Genomic DNA, 22,860 nt, shown 5'->3' with positions numbered 1-22,860 from the left:
AGAGGCGGAGAATTAGATAAACGTAAGCAAAAATCTTCTCAAAAATGAATTGTAGCGAACCAGGGTCTTTTTGCTTTTTCTGCACAAATATTTGAACAGCCTATCAATGACTAATGAACAAGTTATCCAACCCGCGACAAGATGCTCGACTCATGTTGCGACATTCTCCACCAAAAAATTGTTCTTTTTCTACTTTTTCGACCAAGTTGACATATTTCGACTTTCTGGACTGTCTTGACCGTCCTTTTTTGAAAATTTATATGCTCGAACCCGCATAGAAAGGCTTAAATTTTCTCGACTCTGTGCTCGACTTAAATTTGCTTCTCGAATGCGGATTTTCAGTCTAAAACTGCATTTTCTCGACTTTTAGGGACTAAGCATAAGCCGAGAACCTCAACCAGGGAAATGACGCTCTTGTCGCATACTAATTTTCAGCCACCCGGGTTGACCAAAACATCTTATCATACAATTTCCATAATGAAAATTTCTTACAATACATTTTCATACATACAGGAAATTGTATGAAATCTCTATGATAAGCACTTTTCCCTATATGAAAATTGTATCACAAGTATTCTTCCATAAAGGTTGATTTTTTTCAAAATTTAATTTCTGAAAACTTTTGGGTTGTGTTCAACAAACGCAAGTGACAAAGACCGTTGTTTACTCAAAGCACCAAAGGTTGGACGGTGTTGCATTTACAAAGCATAGAAAACGACCTGAGTTGTCTTAGAGCTGTCTTTCACTATTCATATAACAATAGTAAAAATTTTGCCGAATTTTTTTGTTTTCGGCAAAATTTTTGAACAATGACGATTTTTAAAATTTGATTTCTTAAGTTACAGATATTGATCAAGGAATACGTAAAAAAGCCATTCAAAAAATACGGTTTTTCAGCGTTTTTGAAAAAAATTTGTTTTTCAGTGAAAAGGAAAAAAATCCAACACTAGTGTATACCAGGACTACGTTATACACACACAAAAAAAATTAAATTTTGCTTGCAATCGGAAAGTGTTTGTTTGCGAACAAAATTCGATTTGCGGTTTAAAAAACATTAAAAAAATTGTGTGGCCATCAAAAAAATGCTAGTCGTACAATTTCCATATATGGTTAATGTATAATCAGCATTTTCGTTTAAAAAAAAAACCTCGATTTTTTCAGCACCAGACTGTTTTTATTAGAATCAAACAGCCGCAGAAATTAGTTTAAATACTTTTGTTTAGACAATTCTTTTTTCTTTTTACTTGATGTATGGAGTAGTATGATAAGCATTTTCAGTGTATGGATGTCAACCCAATCAATCAACTTCGAGCATTGTCATTTCTGGTATCTATTTTAATGTTTACGAGTTTGGGCGGAATAACCAGAAAAATACTCGCCAACCAGTCTAATCTTTTCTAAAGGCCGGCCTAATAGCATGATTGCCGCTTAGCATGCGGCTATTAGCGCAATTAGAACTGAGTTCGCATACTCACATTTGCAACTGAAACTGAAACTAATTCATACCGTATCAAAGTGAGTAACTTTTCAAATTGCACATGCTAAGAGGCATACATGCAAATCGCTACACCCCCCCCCCCCCCCGCCACCCCATCGGCGGGTAATCACAAGTACCAAAATGATAAATCAGTCCCTTTTGTACCAAAATAAAAAAACCAAGAGCGCGTGAGTACCAAAAATATTCATTTGGCCAAAGAGTACTAAGCCGACTATTTTAAGTTCTTGGTTTAAGGTCGCCGGTGGGCGCGCTAATCCCGCATCACCGCGATAACCGGCTCTAATTTTCGTATGAAGTCCTAGCCTCTGTCGGTCAGCTCGCAACACGTTGGCGCGACTGCGGCGGTCACTATTCTGCTGTTTAGTTTTCTTCGGTTTGAACAGTAGAAAAAAAACAATGTAATAATTCGTTGGCTCACAATTCGATCAATGACAAATCGAGTTGAATAACTTTGGTACAATTTTACCGATTTTTCATTTTGGTACAAATGAACCTTGGTACAAATGGGACTTCACCCCCCGTCTTTTTTAGTGCTGCAGTACGTGGTCTCAGTGCAGATAGGCAACAGGTGGGCGGCCGAGACTGATTCGAGAGTATGGATTAGTGTGTGGGGGGACAATGGGGACACTGGGAAGAGATGTTTAGAGAGAAGTGTGAACGGAAACAAGGAGAAGTTCCGAAGGAATCAGGTGGGAAAATGAGCCATTAGGGAAAAAAGGGCAATTTTTTAAAAGAAAATGAACCCATGCCGAAATCTTAAGGCAAAATGAGTCACTTTTTCTACAAGTGGTCTTTAATAATAAGTTGTTAAAAGTAAAAATTTAGCTGTCGTATTTTATTTAAAAAACGGAAGTTAATTCATTTATTTTCAGACGACGTTTGCTTCGCATACAAAAGTTAATTGCCACACAGAGTTAGTGGCTCAATTAAAATTTGCTATGCTAAATCGTGCTAAACTGTTAATTTTTTAAAAATATTTTTAGTTATTTCCAATTTTTTGCTAATTTTTTGAAAGTGAAATTGGTTTTTTATGTTTCTTCATTTTAGACGGATGTGTTCTACATAGAAGCAGTTTCTCTGGGCCGTCTGAATCAGGTGATCATGGGCCATGATGGAGAGGGGTATGGGAGCGGGTTCTACCTGGATAGGGTCCTAATTAGGGAGGGGGAGTTCAATCCCTCCGAGTATGTGTTCATGTGCTACGAGTGGTTCGACGATCACTTCGGAAGTTGTCTCAAGGTCGGTTCCCGGTTTGCCCAACATAGAAGATGATGCGCAACCATACACATCCATGCATGATTTGTATGGAAACCAATCATGCGTGGCACACACGTTTGTTTCAAAAACCCTCAAAGTAGCTTTTTAACCAATTAAATTAGTGAAAATTGTTAAATTGTTTATATTTAACATATTTTGGTGATTTTGAATATGAATTGCATTTTGACAAATTTTTAATTTTTGAAGCTTATGCTACATTGAATGGAATTGAAAAATTGAAAAACATGACTTTTATTAAAAAAAAACACTAAAAAAGGGACACGCAACGAACCACCATATTTTGTTCAGTTTGGTTGCGCCCAAGGCGAATATTTATAAAAACGTTTAAGAGAGCTTGAAATCTTTTTTCTTCTTCATTAATTGGCCGAAAAATTTATGTTTTTCGCTTGTGTTCTTTTCTCAATGGAGCCCAAAGTTTCTTAAGAAAAAATTTCGAGTTTTTACTGTTGAAAATTCCTACTGGGAGATCCTTTTTGTTTCTTTGGGGCTGAACTATCGTTACTATTTCACAGGAGCGTACCATTCTCTGCAATGGAGAGAGATATCTGTACTCAGAAGAGAGCGAACTCATGGATATTCCAATATCCAGGGCAGCATCTGTGAGACCAACCTCATACCAGAAGATGACCCCCTCGCCAGCAACTAGTGGGCACAACAAGGGAAGCAAGATAAACAACACATCTTCAGGTATGAATTCATAAAATACACTATATAGTTTTCAAAACCAATTATAATTTAGTTTGAAAAAAAAGGAAGGCGATTATTTTTCAACTTTAATTATTAGCAGATGTGACAAATGAGAGTTTTTGATGAAAGATAGGCAATTCATAAAAGATATTTAGAACCATCAACCTTTTGACAAACAAAAAAAACGGATTAGTTTGAAAAACATTAGATGATTACCAACAAAAACCGAAAAATGTGAGCAAAAGACGAGTCTATGCGATTTTCTGGACCGATTTTTCGATGGCTGAAGTATGTCCCAAAAGTCAGAAAATATTACTTCAAAAAAACAGGAATGACGTAATAGTCAATGTAAAAGACTAAAACTAGTAAAATTTGGTTATTTTATATTAAATAAGGACAATAAACAAAAAATTGATGGTTATATTTTAAACTTGGGTAGATATTTACCTTATTGTTTAATTTTATAAAATATTTTTTTATTTTTCCTTATTCTTCAAAAAGTATGGAGAAAACTGACTAAAAAGACAAAGTTTAGTTTTTTTGACAATTTTTTTTATTTTGGCTTTAAGATATAGGGACCGTTTATAATTGATTTACCGAATTTTTCTCTGCGCACTTAATTGAAGATGTATGTTAATTTTTCAAATGGTTAAGTTTTTTATTTTATCCGAAATGGTTATTGAGATATCGAAAAAAAGCAAAAATTGTTTCAGAAGTTTTGATGTTTTCAGATCACAAAAGAACATGAAAAACAAATTTTCTGATCTGGAATTAGATCTGAAATAACTCATTTTTAAAGGATCTAAGCATTATTTTAATATCGTGGATTGGAAAACGAGAAAAACAAGACGCTTGAGATATTTTAGACCTTGAAAAAATGGTCTATCACAATTACACTTTTTTGTTGAAAAAATACTTCGAAATGTTCATTTCGAAAAAAGGCCAGTTCAACGAAATGTTTTATTGTCTATGCCAAAACAACGACCAAAAATTGGTCCGAAAACATTTCTATAATTTTTTTGGAAAATTTACTTTTTCGTTACTGTTCAGCAAAGATAACTTTGGTCGTAACTTTCTATACTTTTTACTTTGCAACCACCTTTTTTTCTTGTTCTTATTTCAGAAGGAGTTTGGCGTGTGAGTGTGACTACCAGCTACCAGACTGAAACCCCCTGCAGCTCCAAAGTGTACTTGATTGTGGTGGGGGAGGGGGAGGATGGGGGAGTGAGCGACACAGTACTGTTGGGCACATCAGGGGTGGATAGAAGTGGGGGGTTCTTTGAGGCAGGGGTCACCAATGACTTCATGGTGAGTGGATAATATATGAAGATTTCTTTTACAGTTTCGTTTCGAAATATTTTTTTAAACTTGAGGTAAATATAGAAAAATAGGCACCAACTGAATTGAAAAAAAAATGCTAATCAGATTGAAAAAAAAAGCAAGTGAATTTCTTCGTTTTTCAAATTGAAGAGATTTTAATATTATCTTTTTCTTAGAAATTATTGTCAATTTGTCAATAAGTTTTGAAAGATCGAAAATACTTGATTGCTGTTCATTATTTCTTCGACATTATCTGTTCATTGTTTTTTATTGCGCACCAAAACGATAATTGGGCTTTTGTTCTTCGTGTAGATCTTCGTTGGGAACATCGGCCAAGTGAGCAAACTGCGTCTGTTCCACGACAACTCAGGAGACAGTCCCCATTGGCACATAGACCACTTACTCATGGAGGATGCACACACCAAGGAACAGTTGAGAGTGTCAATTAACAGATGGTTGAGTAAGGAGAAAGAGGACGGGGAGATATTCCGGGAAGTTCCTGTGTTAGCAATTGGAAGGGAGCCACTACCAGGTGAAAACCAGAGATTTTTCCACTTTACTGCATTTTTTCCAAGCTGCCTAAAAAATCGAACTGATTAAGAGACAAGGGAAGGGGGCGCCCGCCCTCTTTTGAAAGCCCATTTAGAAGAGTTAACTTTAAAAATTTGGGTATCGAAGCCTTTGTACAATCCAGACATTTTTTAAAAACAGATCATTTGAATTTTTAGTAGAGATCAAAAAATGAAAATTGCAATGCCTCAAAAAAAATTTTGACAATTTTTTTGAACTGTCACTGTTAAAATATCCCTTTTTATACGCCTGTGGACAGCTTTTTATTACGACAATTGCCATAAATCTTACGATAAATTTTTCGAATACCTGAGGATGTGAAGTATTTTGACTACTTTTGATGAAAATAATTTTTGATATTGCAGTAATTGTGTACTACATTAAAACACACACAGAGCGCAGTGGTGCATTCGCTGGGCGTCCCTTCATCACTGTGTGGGGGGAGTTCGGAGACACGGGGGAGAGATTCCTGGTGAAGTCCATCTCAAGGACCAAAAAGTTCAAACCGGGAGGGGTAAGTTACCTGAAATTAACATCTTCACCCTAAATTGAGATCTTCCATGACAGCATTTTATTCGGGTTCAAAATTCAAACGACTGTCTGTAAAATGCACAAATCTGATTGGCTGAAAATTACCAGTAAGAGCCGAGATAACATCGAGACCCCCCAACTGTTTTAAGAAATGTGATAAAAACTTGGTGCTAAGTAAATCAAACGACGGGCCATTAAGACGACAAAACATTAAGACGACAAATGAGCAAAAAAAATTTAAAATAGTTCTTTAAAATGTGTAACAAATAAGGGGTTCCCTCTAAAAAACTGCACGTCTCGTATCCCGATTCTTATGCTGTCGTGGATAAATTACCTTCAACTCTAGAGGGTAGTCGAAAAGTTCGTTTTTTTCGGATCAAATTAACATCCTCCAACCAAACCCCTCCACCCTCAAACCGTTTAGGGGGGAATGTGTTTACTTGGTTCTGAGTTTGAATTTTCAGCCAGTCAGAAAAAAAATATATTTTTTAGAAGCAGTGCTCACCAAATTTAATTTAAATTGACCATTTATGTGGAGAATCCTAACTTGGTCTGTTGGCGTTTTTTCTACACCCCCCCCCCCCCACCTGCAAAATTTTTAGAGAACTTTTTTGTTCACCTTGTCGGATTGTTATAAAATTTGGCATACGGACTGATTAGGCCATGACAAACATACTCAAGCTTGTAAAACCACTCGTTAAACCATGAAATCGATGCTTAGGTGAGGTGGGGGGAAAAGGAAAAAGAGCCCTCTTGTCTTTCCCCCCCCCCCCCCCCCGTTTGTTTGTTCTGATGAGTTACATACTGTTTGAATTACATACCGTAAGTGGCAAAAGGTGTTGGGTCAAACTTAGACAACGTGCACGTGCTCTTTTCAAACTCTTTCCGCCCGACCCATCTGACATTTACATATCATTTTGGCTGTTTTTCCAAATTGCAAGTGGGGGGGGGGGGGGGGGAGGAGAAAGAGCCATCAATTTTTGTTGTATCGAATGATTATACAAGCTTGATCATGAAGACCTTTTGGAATGAGCTTAATTATTGAAATTAATTAATGAACTGGTTGTGAAAAACGACTCTTTTCAACATCCTCCCACCACCTTTAAAATTTTCCATTTCTTTTGTAGTTTAAAAAAAGTGTTCCGAAGTTGAAATTCAAAGGTAGGGAAAGTGAAAAGAGCCTGATAAAATTCACTTTTTATTCTATTTAATTTCTGTGATTGTTTTTCTCTTTCAAAACTTGTAAACAATTAGTTTTTTTTCTTATTCTAGTTCGACACTTTTCTTGTTGAAGCGGTGTGGGTGGGGCGTCCCCAAAGAGTCACAATTGGACATGACTCAACTCGCAAACTAGCTGGATGGCTCCTTAAACAGGTAAAAATTTCCATTTTTTGTCCGAGGATTTCAAAATTCAACCAAAGGCCATTTTTTCTCTTTTCCAGTTTCCCACCCCCCTCGTAAAATGCAAAAATAAGCTATGTTCAAAAACTTTTTACACGGTTTTTTGCGCATGGAAGAAATTTTGTAAAAAATTGTCCACCTGTTCACGCTGACACATTTTGATGCAGTTTTAAATTAAGAAAAAAATTTTGAATAGACTTTCATATATTGATTTTCAGAAAAAATTATAGAGGGGAACTGGAAAACAGCCGTCATTTTTTGCTCATTTTGCAGCAAAAAAAATGTACTCAGAGTGTGCTGTACGGTTTTCAGAGTTGTTCATTTTTGTCGACAATTTTGGTCAAGTTATAGTATCATTTTTATCTGGCATTCAAAACAAAGCATATATGTTGCATTGTGGCAAAAACTTCGGGAAGCAAACTGTGAATTTTGTATCTTTGTTAATACAGCCTAAAATTAATAAAGAAACTTTGATTGATAAAATTGTGCTTGTTCCATGCACGCAATTCATTATTAAGGTGAAAACATGGTAAATTTGTTTTGTTTTTTAGATATTACCTAAATATTTGAATAGTGCTTAAAATAGGCAAATTAGCAATCAAAGAAACTTCAAGGGATGGGATGAATTATTAGAGTCAGTAGCCATGAAGTGAACAATTTAATTTTTTTTTGAAACCGAATGGGGGTGCTCATGACCAGCAATTTTCAGAAATGTTGACAGATCGGTTTGATTTTCGCGTATGAGTGTTAGATTCAATTTTTGCCCCCGCAATTTTCTCAAAGTTTTTTTTGCAAATTTTCGTTGAGTAACTAGGTTATAAGAGCTACGAACTACTTCATACGAGCTACTTCATACGAGCTACCAGTTTAGGAAAGGACAGGACGGAGGGGTGTGCCTGGTATGTGCATTTTTGCTAATGAATACAGCATAGCCCACTTCCCCCTCCCGATGGATCTTAACCTCTTATAGAGCGCCTCGTTGATCTCATCTTCCTTTTTCAAGGCAAATAACTTTTTTGTTTTTGTCCTTTTTAGTTTTTATCACAAGCCAGTCAGTCAGATTTTAACGCTCATCAAATTTCTTCTAATATGTCATCTTTTTCATCACACAACAACCTACATCCATGTCAGATGGCACAGCCAAAAATCTTTCTGGCTTTTCTACTATTTTGTCCGAGGGTGTTTGATTTTTTATTGGCATATATCTGGACAGAAATCTGAACCAATGAATGGCTGGTTAGATGCATGACCAGAGGTTGGATGGCTGGTTGGATGGATTGCTAGATGAATGAATGGCTTGGTAGAAACATGGGTAGCTGGATAGATACCTAGATGATTGGATGGCTAGATGGCGGGGCCGATAAAGACATGATTGGCTTGATGGCTTGTTGGATGAATAGATGGTTTTTTGGTGTATTGATAGCTAGATGAAACCTTGGTAGGATGGCTAGTTGGGTTGCTTGATAAATGAACAGAAAGCATGATGGATGGATGGCTCGTTGGATGAATGGCTAGATGCTGAATGGCTAAATGGATGGATGCCTTGAGGTATGGATAGCTAGACGGATGAAACAATTAATGAAAATATGCTTTGATGCATGTTTGTAGATGGATGGCTTGTTGAACGGATTGCTTGATGAAAGCAATGCTCCCTAGATGAATCGACACATGGCCGGATATATCGTTGTAGGAATGGCTAGATCGATGAATGACTAGATAGATGGAGTACTAGTTGAGAAATTGCGACACATGACGAAAGAATTACGACAAATTACGACAAAGGACATTTGAATAAACAGATGGCTCGTCGGTTGGATCGACAAAGGTATGGCTGGTTGGATCTTAGCAGTCAAACTTGGAGGCCATATCAATTGAGATTTTTTCATTCCGAATCCATATATCATAGTTCTGATTTTTGAAGCATCAACAAAAGATCATACTTCTGAAAAACTAGTTTGTAGGCCTAGAGTGTTATGACATCAGACATCGACAGTTTTGAAAGTTAAAATTTTTTTTTCGAAATAATTTTTGTAAAAGTATTGAAAGATCATTGAAACGCCATTCCGCCACTGAAAGTCGTTGAGCAGTCATATTCGAAGGCCAGATAAAAAGCTCCTTACAGGAAAATGACAACTTCTCATCGTTATATTGGGAAATTCAAACATTGTAAAGTTTTTTTTATAACTAACCTTCGAAATTTTGCGGAAAAAACGGTATATAGTCAAGAACTGAAATGTTTTGAGCAGGCAAAACTTGCAACCTCTGAGAGTACTCTGACTGCACTCAGCTATAAGGCTAGAAATTTCAAATGTTGCGAAATTTTACTTAAGACCTAATAGTATTGACACCTTCAGTTTTTTTTGTGAAAATTTGCTTTGAGAGCTATAGGGATTTGAGCAATCACAATTGAAGGCAGAATTGCAAACTTTGACAGTCACTGACAGCCTTTCACTCTAGAATTGAGAAATTTAAATTATGTGATTGTTTTTAATCATACATTTTGTTAAAAAAAAAATTCAGAAAAACGTCATATCTCAAAAGGTGAAGGGCTTTGAGCAGTCTTTAATGGAGGTCAAATTTGCAGCTCAGAGTCTTCTGAAGGAACCCACCAGATTGTTGTCAAATTTTGTAAAGTAAACGCTCAGACGAAAAACGCTCTTTATATAAATTATATATGGATGAATTCCCCTCTACACTACCCTCCTATGCAGAAATCGTAGCTACAGCCTTACATTCGGTCCCTTCAATTGGATTAGCTTTCGAAAACTTGAAAATTAATCCAGTTTGTTATGCGTTTCAGTATACGATATAGCTTAAGCGTGCAAACATATGCTCTGACCATTGTAAAGTTAGATTAAACATGGCGAAATACGTGTCAAGCTGTCAAAATCATTTAATTATATCGCTAGAATGTCATTAACTCCAATTTCGAAAGCTTAGAAGTGTTCTAGTGTTTGCATTTTAATTGTCAATTAATTATTATTTAATTACTTTAAATGAAAAAAAAAGTCAAAGCTCTTGACTTTAACTTCATACACTTGTTATCTGGTCTCAGATTTCCTGGTGTAGAGGAATTCGTTCAGTCATAATCCTGTGTGTTGGGGTATGCATTTGCACAAAACGAAAAAGGTCAAATTAAATGAAAACTTCAATCAAAAGAAATGCAACTCATTTTCAATGAAATTTAAAAAAAAAACTTAATTTGACCATGTCTTCAACGAGTCTGTAATTAGCATTCATAAACATCAAAAAATAGTATTTATTTTCCCGAGTTGAGGTTTTCAGCCAAATGTCACGTCATATTTGAAAGGTTTGAAGATTTTTTATAAACAATTACGCTCAAAATTTTGCTTCAGAATGAGCGGTTTGAGCGGTTTTTGATCAGTTTTTTATTTGAAAAATGAGCAGTTTTGTTTTGACTTTTTATGAGTTATTAAACTTGAGAATTTTTTCGAACTTAAAAACTTTTTTCATATTATTTTCTGTCATACATTTCAGTTTTGTGATACGTATGGAGCTCAGATTTTTATAGAACTGGTTGCATGTGCCCTGCAACAGATACAGTTTTTGATAAAATTTCGAAAAAAAAACGCTAAAGACTTACTTCGTTTGAGCGTCTCTTGTTAGATTTGAGCTGTTTTGATCGGTTTGATTGTTTCTTGCGATTGTTTGATCGGTTTATGAACAACTTGAGCGCAATCGTCTAAAAACGCTCAAACTGGTGAAATCTTGAGCAGTTTTTGAGCAGACTAAGGTTTTAATTTTTAATCTCGACTAGGTTTTTTGCGGTTTTTGCAACTTAACCGGTTTTAATTTCTACTCTTGGCTCAAAGTAGCTAGTCGGTTATATTTAAATTTTTTTGGCCAATTGACAGACGGCTGCAAAGAAGCTACAAGACGTCTATATAGTTTTGTTAGCATGTAAGTTGGAGTTGTTTTGGTTCCCTGTTTCACTAAAAATTTTTATTGCAGCTTATATTGAATTACCAACATCACAAAAAACTCTAGCTAGTGGATAACAAAAACAGAAAGAGAGAAATAAAAAAGAGATGGGATAATTGATCGTGTCAATCCAATCTACCATTTGATGACACCATTTCTTAGACAGCCATCTGGTTATTTGGGTGTTCATCTGAGATGGAGATTTATTTATTGTTATGAGTTCTGTAAACATTAATCGGGTCTGTTTCCTTCTCGAAATCTACTATTCTATTATTTTTATTTTATTCAATTGGTTTTCACTCTTTTTGTCATTTCTTTTCTTTTGTTTTTGTCATTCATTCCAATGGCTTTTTTTTCCAGTTTTATCGAGCAACTATTGCTTAAAATGTGCCATTAACGTTCCGACATTCAAATAAATGCGGACTATTTATGATCATGTTATTTGTTTTTTTACAGTCAGTTTTCGCCGATCAAAATAGTAGTTTTTGACGAAAACTTTTAACACCCCAATGTCGACTCTCTGATTTCAAAAACAAAAAGATAATTTGCCTCCTATAATTTTTCGTAATGTTCTGAAGGTCTGAAAATTGCCAATTTACCCTGCTCTGAACAAATTTATGGGCGCTCTTAAGATTTTATTTTAGAAGCCGAAATTCTAAGGTCATATATTTATGCACGGCAAATTATCCCGCTCAACAAAAACGTTTCAGAATAAATTCAGGCCAAAAATTCGGTTGCATTAAAAAATTACACTCATGATATTGTTAAATTCAAAGTTTGAAAATAAATTCTCACCATTAATCAACTATTTGATACCGACTAAAGGGCAGTCGGAACATTCAGGGCTTTGTCTCGACCGGATATACGAGCTGTCTCTTTGTTTTTTAGTATGCGTTAAAATAATTTCATTGACTGTCTAGCTTACGCTCATACCCGCATCCTTATTCTAATACAGCAACAGCAGCGTCAATAAACCAAAACAGAACATCAAATCAGTTAGAACTCCCTTATATTTAATTACCCCGGCTGTTTTTGTATGAGAATAGCTTCTCTTGTGTCTCATAATAGTCAATGAGTCATCTATATTCTGTGACTGCGAGTCTGTCGTGATCAAACTCTCACTTCATAGATCGGGTTTTTGTCAAATGGTATAGCCACTTTCACAATTTATATTGCCCAGTTATCTACACTTAAACTTTACCTTAATTTTTTCAACTTGGATAAAATTACAAAATTCTGCATCATGATTTATTTCCTAATTCAGTGGACTTTGAATTATATTTCAACTGGTTTGCTCAAGATATTCTATTTGACGCGAAAAATTATTTTAATGTGCGTTGCGGTCTCTTTTGTTTCTTGGTATCTTACAGATCAGGTAAAAATTATTTAGGATGTTCAAATAAAGTTAGACGGAAATATTAGGCTATCTCTCATTTTAGACTGCTCAAAACATACCAATTCCCTGTTGATTAATTAAAATATAAGAAAATTATCAAAAAAAGAAATGGATATTTTTGAGGAGCTTATTAATTGGGTTCACAATGAAAAAAAAACATGAAAAGTTATCAAATTTGATTTCACTGAAACGGTGAGACAATACAGTACAAAAAGTTTTCGCAAGATTTCTTTGGAACACCTTTTTTTTCACAAATTTTAATCAGCATACCTTATAAACATTCAAAAACTTCGGTATAATGTTAAAATATTACCCGGAAAAAAGAAAATGAGAAAGCTACTTCAGATTTGGTTTTTTAAGAAAGGATAACTTTAACATCGTAGTCAGAAAAAGGTTTCTTGCTGGAAATTTTTGAAACAACCAAACATTTGAATTTGAATTTGAAACATTTGAATTTTTGAAACATTTTTTCTCAAGTTTCATACATGTTTGAAAATTGAAAATCTTGTTTTTGGTCGTATACAAGCAAGCGTCGCGATTTTTTTTCAAATTTTACCCGACCATTGAAAAAACTTTCCACTAAAAAGCTTTGTTGTTTTTTGACAAACTAGCCAACCACGATGTTAATGTCCACCGTCTGAAAAATGTTCAAAGCGGTTTTAAGAAGATTGTATGTTTTCATTTGTAACTACCCGGGTTGACGTCCATACAATAAAAAATCTTTCCATACAATTTTTTAGGGATTTTATGGAAAAAATGTTTATCATACAATTTTCATAGAAAAAAATTGTATGACAAACATTTTCAATCAACTGTTTTTCGAAAACAGTTTAAAAATTAAGCAACACAAGTTAGTAGCAATTTGATTACATGAGAGCAACTTTGAAATCATAGACATTCATTTCTGAACATTGTATGAGATTATTTTTTTTTGAGGTTAAAATTTTTTATACCTCCTTGATTGCAAACTCGTTTCGATACTCAAAAAAAATACCGAAAAAATTTGATACTTTGTGTCTATGACATAATCCAGGTTGATTTTTACAACCACAATTCGAAGACCACAAGTTTAAAGAGCAGTTATTACTTGTAGTTTTCAAATGCTAACATAAACCTAAATTTGTGAAAATAAACATGCCTATTTACTCAATCACCACCAAGTAAAAGCTTTCGAGCCATTAACTTTTCTCAATTAAAACTCTGAGTAAAAATGTTAACAATAACTTCCATGGCTATTATCATCAAATGCATTTTATGTGCGTGGTACACTCTGAGTTTTCTTTTGAAAGAAATATATGATTATTTTTTGTTTCTGGATAAAACACAAAACTTGAAAAATTTTGTATATGAAAACAATGCCTATCACACATTTTCAATGAGCATGGAAAAATGCATATCATACAATTTCATTGGAGAAAAAAATTGTTTTTAGTATTTTCACATCATTTTTGTGATAAAAAGTATGGTTTTTATTAACTTTTTGTTTAATTCCAGACAAAGTTAATAAAAAAGCTTGATATTAAACTTCATACCATGAAAAAAAGCTTAATTTTCGATTTTATTACATTTTAACGGGGAAAATAAATTTATGTGTGTGATAGCCTTTTTTCATTGAATAAAAATCTTTGATGAGCGTTTTTGTCAACCCGGGTATCTAATGGCAGGCAAACAGAGAAATTGTTCAGACGAAGAACAGATCTTTAGAGTACCAATCGAATCAAAACATATCAGAGGTTTTTGTTTTATGTTTAGAAAAGTTCAAGTTAAAATGTGCTTCAATCTCTTGCATTCCCGTGAAGCATTACCTTTTTGTTTTCGTTTTTAGTTGGTAAAACCAAAGAATATACATTGTTTTTGTGAAACTCTAATGCACTACAAAACCCCAACTATACGAGCTGTCTCTTTGTTTTTTAGTATGCGTTAAAATAATTTCATTGACTGTCTAGCTTACTTTCATACCCGCATCTTTATTCTAATACAGCAACAGCAGCGTCAATAGAGCAAAAGCAGAACATCAAATCAGTTAGAACTCCCTTATATATAATTACCCCGGCTGTTTTTGTATGAGAATAGCTTCTCTTGTGTCTGATAATAGTCAATGAGTCATCTATATTCTGTGACTGCGAGTCTCGTGATCACACTCTCACTTCATAGATCGACACTTTTATCAGCATTATCCCTCGGGTTTTTGTCTAATGGGATAGTCACTTTCACAATTTATATTGCCCAGTTATCTACACTTAAACTTTACCTTAATTTTTTCAACTTGGATAAAATTACAAAATTCTGCATCATGATTTCTTTTGTAATTCAGTGGACTTTGAGTTATATTTTAACTGGATTGCTCGAGATACTCTATTTGACGCGAAAAATTATTTTAATGTGCGTTGCAGTCTATTTTGTTTCTTGGTATCTTACAGATCAGGTAAAAATTATATAGGATGTTCAAATAAAGTTAGACGGAAATATTAGGCTATCTCTCATTTTAGACTGCTCAAAACATACCAAGTCCCTGTTGACTGTTTAAAATATAAGAAAATTATCAAAAAAAGAAATAGATATTTTTGAGGAGCTCATTAATTGGGTTCACAATGAAAAAAAACATGAAAAGTTATCAGATTTGATTGTACTGAAACGGTGAGACGTTACAGTACAAAAAGTTTTCGCAAGATTTCTTTGGAACACCTTTTTTTTCACAAGTTTTAATCGCCATACCTTATAAACTTTCAAAAACTTCGGTATAAAGTTAAAATATTACCCGGAAAAATGTAGCAAGTCAAAAAGAAAATGTGAAAGCTACTTCATATTTGGTTTTTTTAAGAAAGGATAACTTTAACATAGTAGTCACAAAAAGGTTTCTTGCTAGAAATTTTTGAAACAACCAAACATTTGAATTTGAATTTGAAACATTTGAATTTTTGAAACATTTTTTCTCAAGTTTCATACAAGTTTGAAAATTGAAAATCTTTTTTTGGTCGTATACAAGCAAGCGTCGCGATTTTTTTTCAAATTTTACCCGACCATTGAAAAAACTTTCCACTAAAAAGCTTTGTTGTTTTTTGACACACTAGCCAAACACGATGTTAATGTCCACCATCTGAAATATTTTCAAAGCGGTTTTAAGGAGATTGTATGTTTTCATTTGTAACTACCCGGGTCGACGTCCATACAATAAAAAATCTTTCTATACAGTTTTTTAGGGATTTTATGGAAAAAATGTTTGTCATACAATTTTCATAGAAAAAAATTGTATGACAAACATTTTCAATCAACTGTTTTTCGGAAACAGTTTAAAAATTAAGCAACACAAGTTAGTAGCAATTTGATTACATGAGAGCAACTTTGAAATCATAGACATTCATTTATGAAGATTGCATGAGATTAATTTTTTTTTGAGGTTTAATTTTTTTATACCTCCTTAATTGCAAACTCGTTTCGATACTCAAAAAAAATTACCGAAAAAATTTGATACTTTATGTCTATAACATAATCCAGGTTGAGTTTTACAACCAAAATTCGAAGACCACAAGTTTAAGGAGCAGTTATTACTTGTAGTTTTCAAATGCTAACATAAACCTAAAATTGTGAAAATAAACATGCCTATTTACTCAATCACCACCAAGTAAAAGCTTTCGAGCCATAAACCTTTTCTAAATTATAACTCTGAGTAAAAATAATAACAATAACTTCCATGGCTAACATCATCAAATGCATTTTATGTGCGTGGTACAATCTGAGTTTTCTCTTGATAGAAATACTTTATTATTTTTTGTTTCTGGATAAAACACAAAACTTGAAACATTTTGTATATGAAAACAATGCCTATCACACATTTTCAATGAGCATGGAAAAATGCATATCATACAATTTCATAGGAGAAAAAAAATTGTTTTTAGTATTTTCAGATCATTTTTGTGATAAAAAGTATGGCCAAATGTGTAGTTTTTATTAACTTTTTTGTTTAATTCCAGAAAAAGTTAATAAAAAAGCTTGATATAAAACTTCATACTATGAAAAAAAGCTTAATTTTCAATTTTCCTACATTTTATTTGTGAAAAAAAATTTATTTGTATGATAGCATTTTTTCATAGAATAAAAATCTTTGTTGAGCGTTTTTGTCAAGCCGGGTATCTAATGGCAGGCAAACAGAGAAATTGTTCAGACGAAGAACAGATATTGCGAGATCAAAACATATCAGAGGTTTTTGTTTTATGTTTAGAAAAGTTCAAGGTAAAATGTGTTTCAATCTCTTGCTTTCCCGAGAAGCATTCTCTTTTTGTTTTCATTTTTAGTTGGGAAAACCAAAGAATATACATTGTTTTTGTGAAACTCTAATGCATTACAAAACACCCTGATAAGTGTGAAATAATCATAGTGCGAAATAATCAACTCCGTCATGTATAAACGTTCTCTTTATCAACTATGCTGAAAAAGAGAACAAATCTGCTCGTGTTAGGGCAAAGCGTTTTAATTTATATAGAGTAAATTAATTGAAATGTTTGCTGAAACTTTCCAAAAAAACTTCAAAAAATATTTTTTTATTATTTTTTAAAAAACTGATCCCCTCAAACGCTATGTAAAGTACATAAAGATAAATTTCGCATTTAGTAAAAAATTGAACAGGCCAAAGAGCATGCCTCAGTCTAATTTACAGCAATTTCTAATTTCTAATACCCCATAACTTTACAAAAAATGATTTACAGGTCAAATACCTTTTCAAACTTGAGCTCAAGACAACAATACCTTTCTGGTGATAGAAAAAAACCTGTCAAAAATGGCTAGTTAAAAAGTCAAATTTAGTCAAATTTCCCATTAAACCTCGTTATTACGGGGCCAAAATATTCTGCTTGTCTCACGATTTGATTTTCGCGACGAGTTTGGAAAAAGCATTGTCGCACACATGCAGCAAGTTTATTTCTTCATTTTTGGGGCTTCAAATTTTTAAAAATCCCATGACAAATGCCTGATGTGAATCCAGAGAAGTTAAGCTTTTTTCCGATCTTTCTGCTATTTTTTGTTTCTTGTGCGTTCCAATCTCACTTAACTCAAAACTTTTCCAATCCAGAAAATAACTCAGGAATGAAAACTGGTTAAACCCTAAAAATTAATGTCGAAAATTGTGTCATTAAAGATTCCTTTTTGAATACTTTCCTTAACTATAATTTCATTGTTCTGAAAGTTTGTAGAATAGACACAGTATCGAAAAAACAAGTAAAAATTATTGCAAACAATTATAATTATTTTTTGGTTTCAATATAATAGATTTTTCCGCACGTTTTATTCCGCACGTTGTTTGTCCGCAACTTTATTTTTTTATCAAGTTCATCCATTCGATTATATATTTCTGCAACAGCAAACAAAACTGTGAGTTTTGCAAACTTAACTATAAAAATTAGGCTTTTTTCATTTATAATTAAAATCCTCGTCCATTAAAGTTCAAAAATTGTCTTACGTTTTCCATTACAGTTTTTAAACTTTTAAATGTTGAAAGCATACAGATGGTGCATTTGAACAGTTGGTGCGTGCTAATTACCGCGTGCTTGGTTTCCTATGTACAAACGATTTTTTTTCGCATTTTAAAAATGTGGGATAGGGCGACAAAAATTCCTGGAAAAATATTTTGACGGTTGGAAAGTTTTCAAAATTCACAAAAATAAAAAAAAAACTAATTTTTTCAAAAAAAATTAACTTTCGATTTCTTCTAAGAAAAAAAATGCATGGCCAAAATGCATGGAATTTCATGAACCATCTTTCTTTTTTGGAGAAAACTGGATCAATAGTTTTTTTAGTCCGCAGGGAAGTCATCAAATACAAACAAAAATAGAAAAAATTATATTCAACGTTCGAAACTAGAACTCGTCCACTTTTTTCCTGTCCTAAACACTCGTCGAATGAACTGATAGCGAAATCTGTTCTCTTTTAAAAAAAGATATGAACTGAATTTTAAAATAACTCGATCAAACCACAGAAGATCATCGGCATGATAAACTTTGGCTTGACACATGTTGTCGGTTTTGAGAAAAGATGAAACAAAATTTTCAACGCAGTCTCACTCTGTTATAAACAGTGGTTGTATCATGCTCATCATCAAAAAACAAAAATTGAGGCTTGAAACGTGAAAGAGCTTATTTAGCTACAAAGTGGAAAAAATAAGGCTGAGAAAGTTTGGAAATGTCTAAAAAATAATATATGGCTTTTTGATTTGCGATCTCTGGATCAAATGGTTGCCTCCGAAGGTGAGTTTTTTATGACATTTTTTGATGAAAAATACTTAAAATTACCCGAACACTTTAAGAAAACAAAATAGAACATTCAAATTAACTGCTGAAAATTGAGAAGAAATGCCATGTCTGACAATTTAAAAACTTTTTCTTATGTGTGATTCAAAACTAGTACTTGGTATTTTTTTCCTTGAAACATGCAATTTTTTAGTTTTAATGCAGGATGTTTCTCAAACAGAAAAAGTTTTTCAACATTTAGACAACGGTTAAAATGCAAATTGGACTGAATTTTCGAGGTCAGATCCAGTCATTTATATGAGGAGAAACTCATTTCGCTCAATTATGTTTGTTCCAAAAACTTTTAGAGACTGATCATGTTATGGCGGTTGATCATATTATTGCCTTTTCGATCTTGATTAAAAAATCAATCTGTACTACTTATTGATTGGTTGTTTTTCTCGTAATGTTTTGTTCTTTTAGATGTTTGAAATACCAGATGAAATCAGGAACACCCTCGAAAATACCCTTTGTCATTCGGGCGAGCTAAACAGAGCCTTGTATGCTCTCAGTACGAAAGAAGGAAATGGAATGCTTCCAGTTTTAGAAAAGAATTTGAAAAATTGTGAAAAATTTACCCAAATTGTAGAAGAGTTGGTGGAGTCAACTAAAACTAAGAAAAATAATCGTCGCTATCGAGAAGACATGGAACAAATTTGATATGAAAAAAAAATCAAATTGTAAGACATACAGGCAGTACTGATAAAACCAGCAAGACAAAAAACATTAACTGTAGATTTTGCACATTTTTTCCAATTGCATATTCATTAGCAAAGTGAAGGGTGCAAAAAAAAAGAAAGTACCGTATCAGATCAGCAATCAAGATTTGGCAAATTGGTTAGCTAGATTTGAGTCCACAGCTGGATTTGAGGGTTTTTTTCTTTTTTCTTTTTCTGACAAAAATTACATAAAACCTATCTAACATTTTAAGGAGTTTAAAAATCATGTTAAATACATAACAAAACTGGCAAAAACTATAATGAGTGAAATACTATTTGAAACACTTTCTGGTGTCTGTAGGTCAAAGTAAGTTTTTGGTTTTTTTAGTCATTATGCAAGCACCAACTTCAAAGAAAGGGAACTGTGCTTCAACAAATTTTAAGAATACCAACCAGAAACAAATTTCATGAAAACAATTAGCAAATTACCTCTTAGGCAAAAATTTCTAGCACCTATTTTTTAAACTAAAATATGTCCAATATTCGTAAAGAAGGAATATCGTACAGATTTTATAATCTGAAGTTTTTTAAAAATTGTTCGTTTTTTCCATACAACCAATGTAAAGAAACGTATGAGAAGCTTTGTTTTTGAATGGAACTGTTTGATGACCATTTTTTGTGAACGGAGGTCAAAATCAAAAAGTTTTATTTTTTCTCAAGTTTTGGACCAAGTTAACAAACTCTAACAACTTAAGCAATTAATCTAAACTGAACAGTCTTCTAAAAATTCTGCTGGGTTTGATTTTGAGTTTCAATTGATAAGTACGTGTAATTTATATATCAGTACTTTTCTAGTCATAAAAACGAAATACAAAATTTGACATCCGCGTCATTGCAAGTCTACGCAAACGCTATTCGGCAGCTTGACGAAATTACATATCATCACTTGAGATCCGTATCGCACCTTTTTGGAGTTTCACAAAATACAATGCTGCCAACATCAACTGGGTTTGATATTGCAATTCAAATGGAACGATATTGGTGCGGAGAAACGACAAGTAGGCAAGCCATTTCCGATATCATTAAAATTTTTGCGAAAGAGCTTGCGAGCATTGGCGGTGGCTTTGCTGGAGGTTATGCTGGCGTGACTCTTGGAGCTGCCTATTTTGGACCTGTAGGTGGTGTATTAAATGGACTAGTTGGTAGTTTAGTTGGTTCCTACGCTGCTCAGAAAGGAACCGACATGATAATAAGTCAACTTGGTGATTTGCTAGATAATGAGGACAAACTGCAGGCTTTGAAGAAGGCGTATGAATATATGGAACTTTCTGAGGATGCAACAATTGATAAAATTAATCGTCAGTATCGGCGGTTGTCCAAAAAATATCACCCCGACAGCCCGACTGGAAGCAACGAAAAGTTCATCCTTTTAAAAATCAGCAAAGAAATTATATTGCAGTCGAGAAAAGGGTTATGATTTCGGACCACGAGAACAATGCTGACTTCGTTATGATTTGTGTTTCAAAACTTCCAAAAAGGAACAAACTGTTAAATTCGTATCTGGTGGCTTTTCTATCTTTTTAATGGTAAAAGTTTTTGACTTTTCTGATTCTTTTACAAACTGAGTTAGAAATCGAGCGAGAACAAATTATTGTTTTCAAAAAAAAATTATGGGTTTCATCCTTCAAAACTTCAAAATTTTCAATAATAATTAGTCACGGAAAAAAGATTTATGAACTGCGATTTCAAGCATTTGGAACGACATTCTGAACTATCGGGCTGTTCGCAAACCATGTATTCATGTAAAAATTTTAACAACTGGCGTGCTCAAACGTGTAAGGTGCTATTTCATGCTTCCGATTACATAGTAATAAAACCAGGAAAAACATTACTCAGCGAAATTTGTTAGCTTTAAATATCAAAGCTATTGTTTTGAATGTTTATTAATCAAACTGTCGTAAATTAGTACAACTTAGGAAATTTTTGCAACCATAGACAATTTTTTGTAACATATCACCAGATAGATGTACGTTTGTTAAGTAATTATAAAACACACTCATCTCACAGTCAGAAGAGCACAGAATCTTAGTAAACTAGAAAACAGAATCTTATCAGAACAAAAAATTCGTAAGAAGTTTAAAATGACAGAAAATTGAATTGAATAATTGGCAAAAATTTTAGTTTCTTCACGAAAAATTCATAAAGCTTACCAAAAGTAAAAGAAAAAATTAATAATTTATCGAAAAAATTTAAAAGAATAATTTTATTAAAAATTTTAAAAAAAGCTTAGGGTTATTTTGATTGTTTTACTGGCTCATTTTTAGTTTAAAAAAAATAAAACATTTCGCAACTTTTTTAGTGTTACATTGCTGAGAAAAAATTGTATAACACAAAAACTTTTCATTAGCCTGCATATCAGAAACCTTTAATTTTAAATTTTGAAGTAAGCTAATTGATCAAAAATTGCAATTTAATATCAGCACTTCTCTAGTAAGGAAAACCAGTTACGAATATTGATATCCGCGTCATTGCAATACTATGCGAAATCTATTTGGCAATTTGGCAAATCTAAATGCCCTCACTTTGTAGCAGTCGGTCATCAGCTGGAGTTCTGTCTTATTTTTGGGGTGAAATGTTATTTTTGAAAAAAAATCCGTTTGGCCATGTCATGCTCAAGTTTATCGTAGCAGCTGAGATTAAAAAGTCACAATATCAGAAAAACCGAGTAATAATTGCGAGAAAGTTGTTAGAAAAGCGGTCTAGAGTCAAATTGCTATTTGCATTTTGTCCGAAAACAACCAATTCGATTATAGTTGTTTTATTCTCGATAGAGGAAATTGAGATCTCTTATGAGAGTGCCATCGCTGGACAAAAAAAACACCTTGATTGGGCAGGTTGATAAGTGAAGCGACCCAATGGTCCAGACAATAAGTCTTCTCGAGTTAAAAGTAATCAATATTATATAGCTTCTTGAGTCATCTGAATTAATTTATTTAATCAGTTCCTGAGCCGTAGTCACTATTTGAGTACTGAATGTAATTTCTAGAGTGCATTTTTTGGAGTTTTATTGAGGTAAGGCGGGTTTTAGGTTGATCCATCTGAACTGGATCAAAGGTCCACCGTCCAAAAAAACTAAGGCTGTTTTTTTTGAGTATGCAACCTTGTTTTTTACGGCGTTCGAGTGTTTTAGGGTTTTAAAGACCTAGCCATGGGGACAAAACTATTTCTAGATTGGCGGGTCTTTTACCAGTAGCCTTTAGCTGTAGCACGAGCTCGATGTCCCAGGTCTTGAAAGTACCG

At 33.5% G+C, this 22,860-nt stretch overlaps 1 protein-coding gene across 1 annotated transcript in view; it reads left to right on the top strand.

Moving 5' to 3' along the window:
- LOC134855548 (lipoxygenase homology domain-containing protein 1-like) overlaps nucleotides 1-22,860 on the top strand; it is a gene marked incomplete at its 5' end in the record, with an annotated part of 191,574 nt that overhangs the window by 139,933 nt on the left and 28,781 nt on the right. Inside the window, 7 exon segments of the mRNA XM_063872089.1 lie at nucleotides 2,030-2,187; nucleotides 2,546-2,737; nucleotides 3,289-3,463; nucleotides 4,587-4,771; nucleotides 5,096-5,315; nucleotides 5,719-5,867; nucleotides 7,157-7,258. Coding sequence (XP_063728159.1) covers nucleotides 2,030-2,187; nucleotides 2,546-2,737; nucleotides 3,289-3,463; nucleotides 4,587-4,771; nucleotides 5,096-5,315; nucleotides 5,719-5,867; nucleotides 7,157-7,258 — 1,181 coding nt within the window.

This window comes from Symsagittifera roscoffensis, chromosome 10 (assembly GCF_963678635.1).
Source record: "Symsagittifera roscoffensis chromosome 10, txSymRosc1.1, whole genome shotgun sequence".
NCBI classification, from domain to species: domain Eukaryota; kingdom Metazoa; phylum Xenacoelomorpha; order Acoela; family Convolutidae; genus Symsagittifera; species Symsagittifera roscoffensis.
Note: the sequence above shows the minus strand (reverse complement) of the source record. Positions and strands in the feature narration are given on the sequence as shown.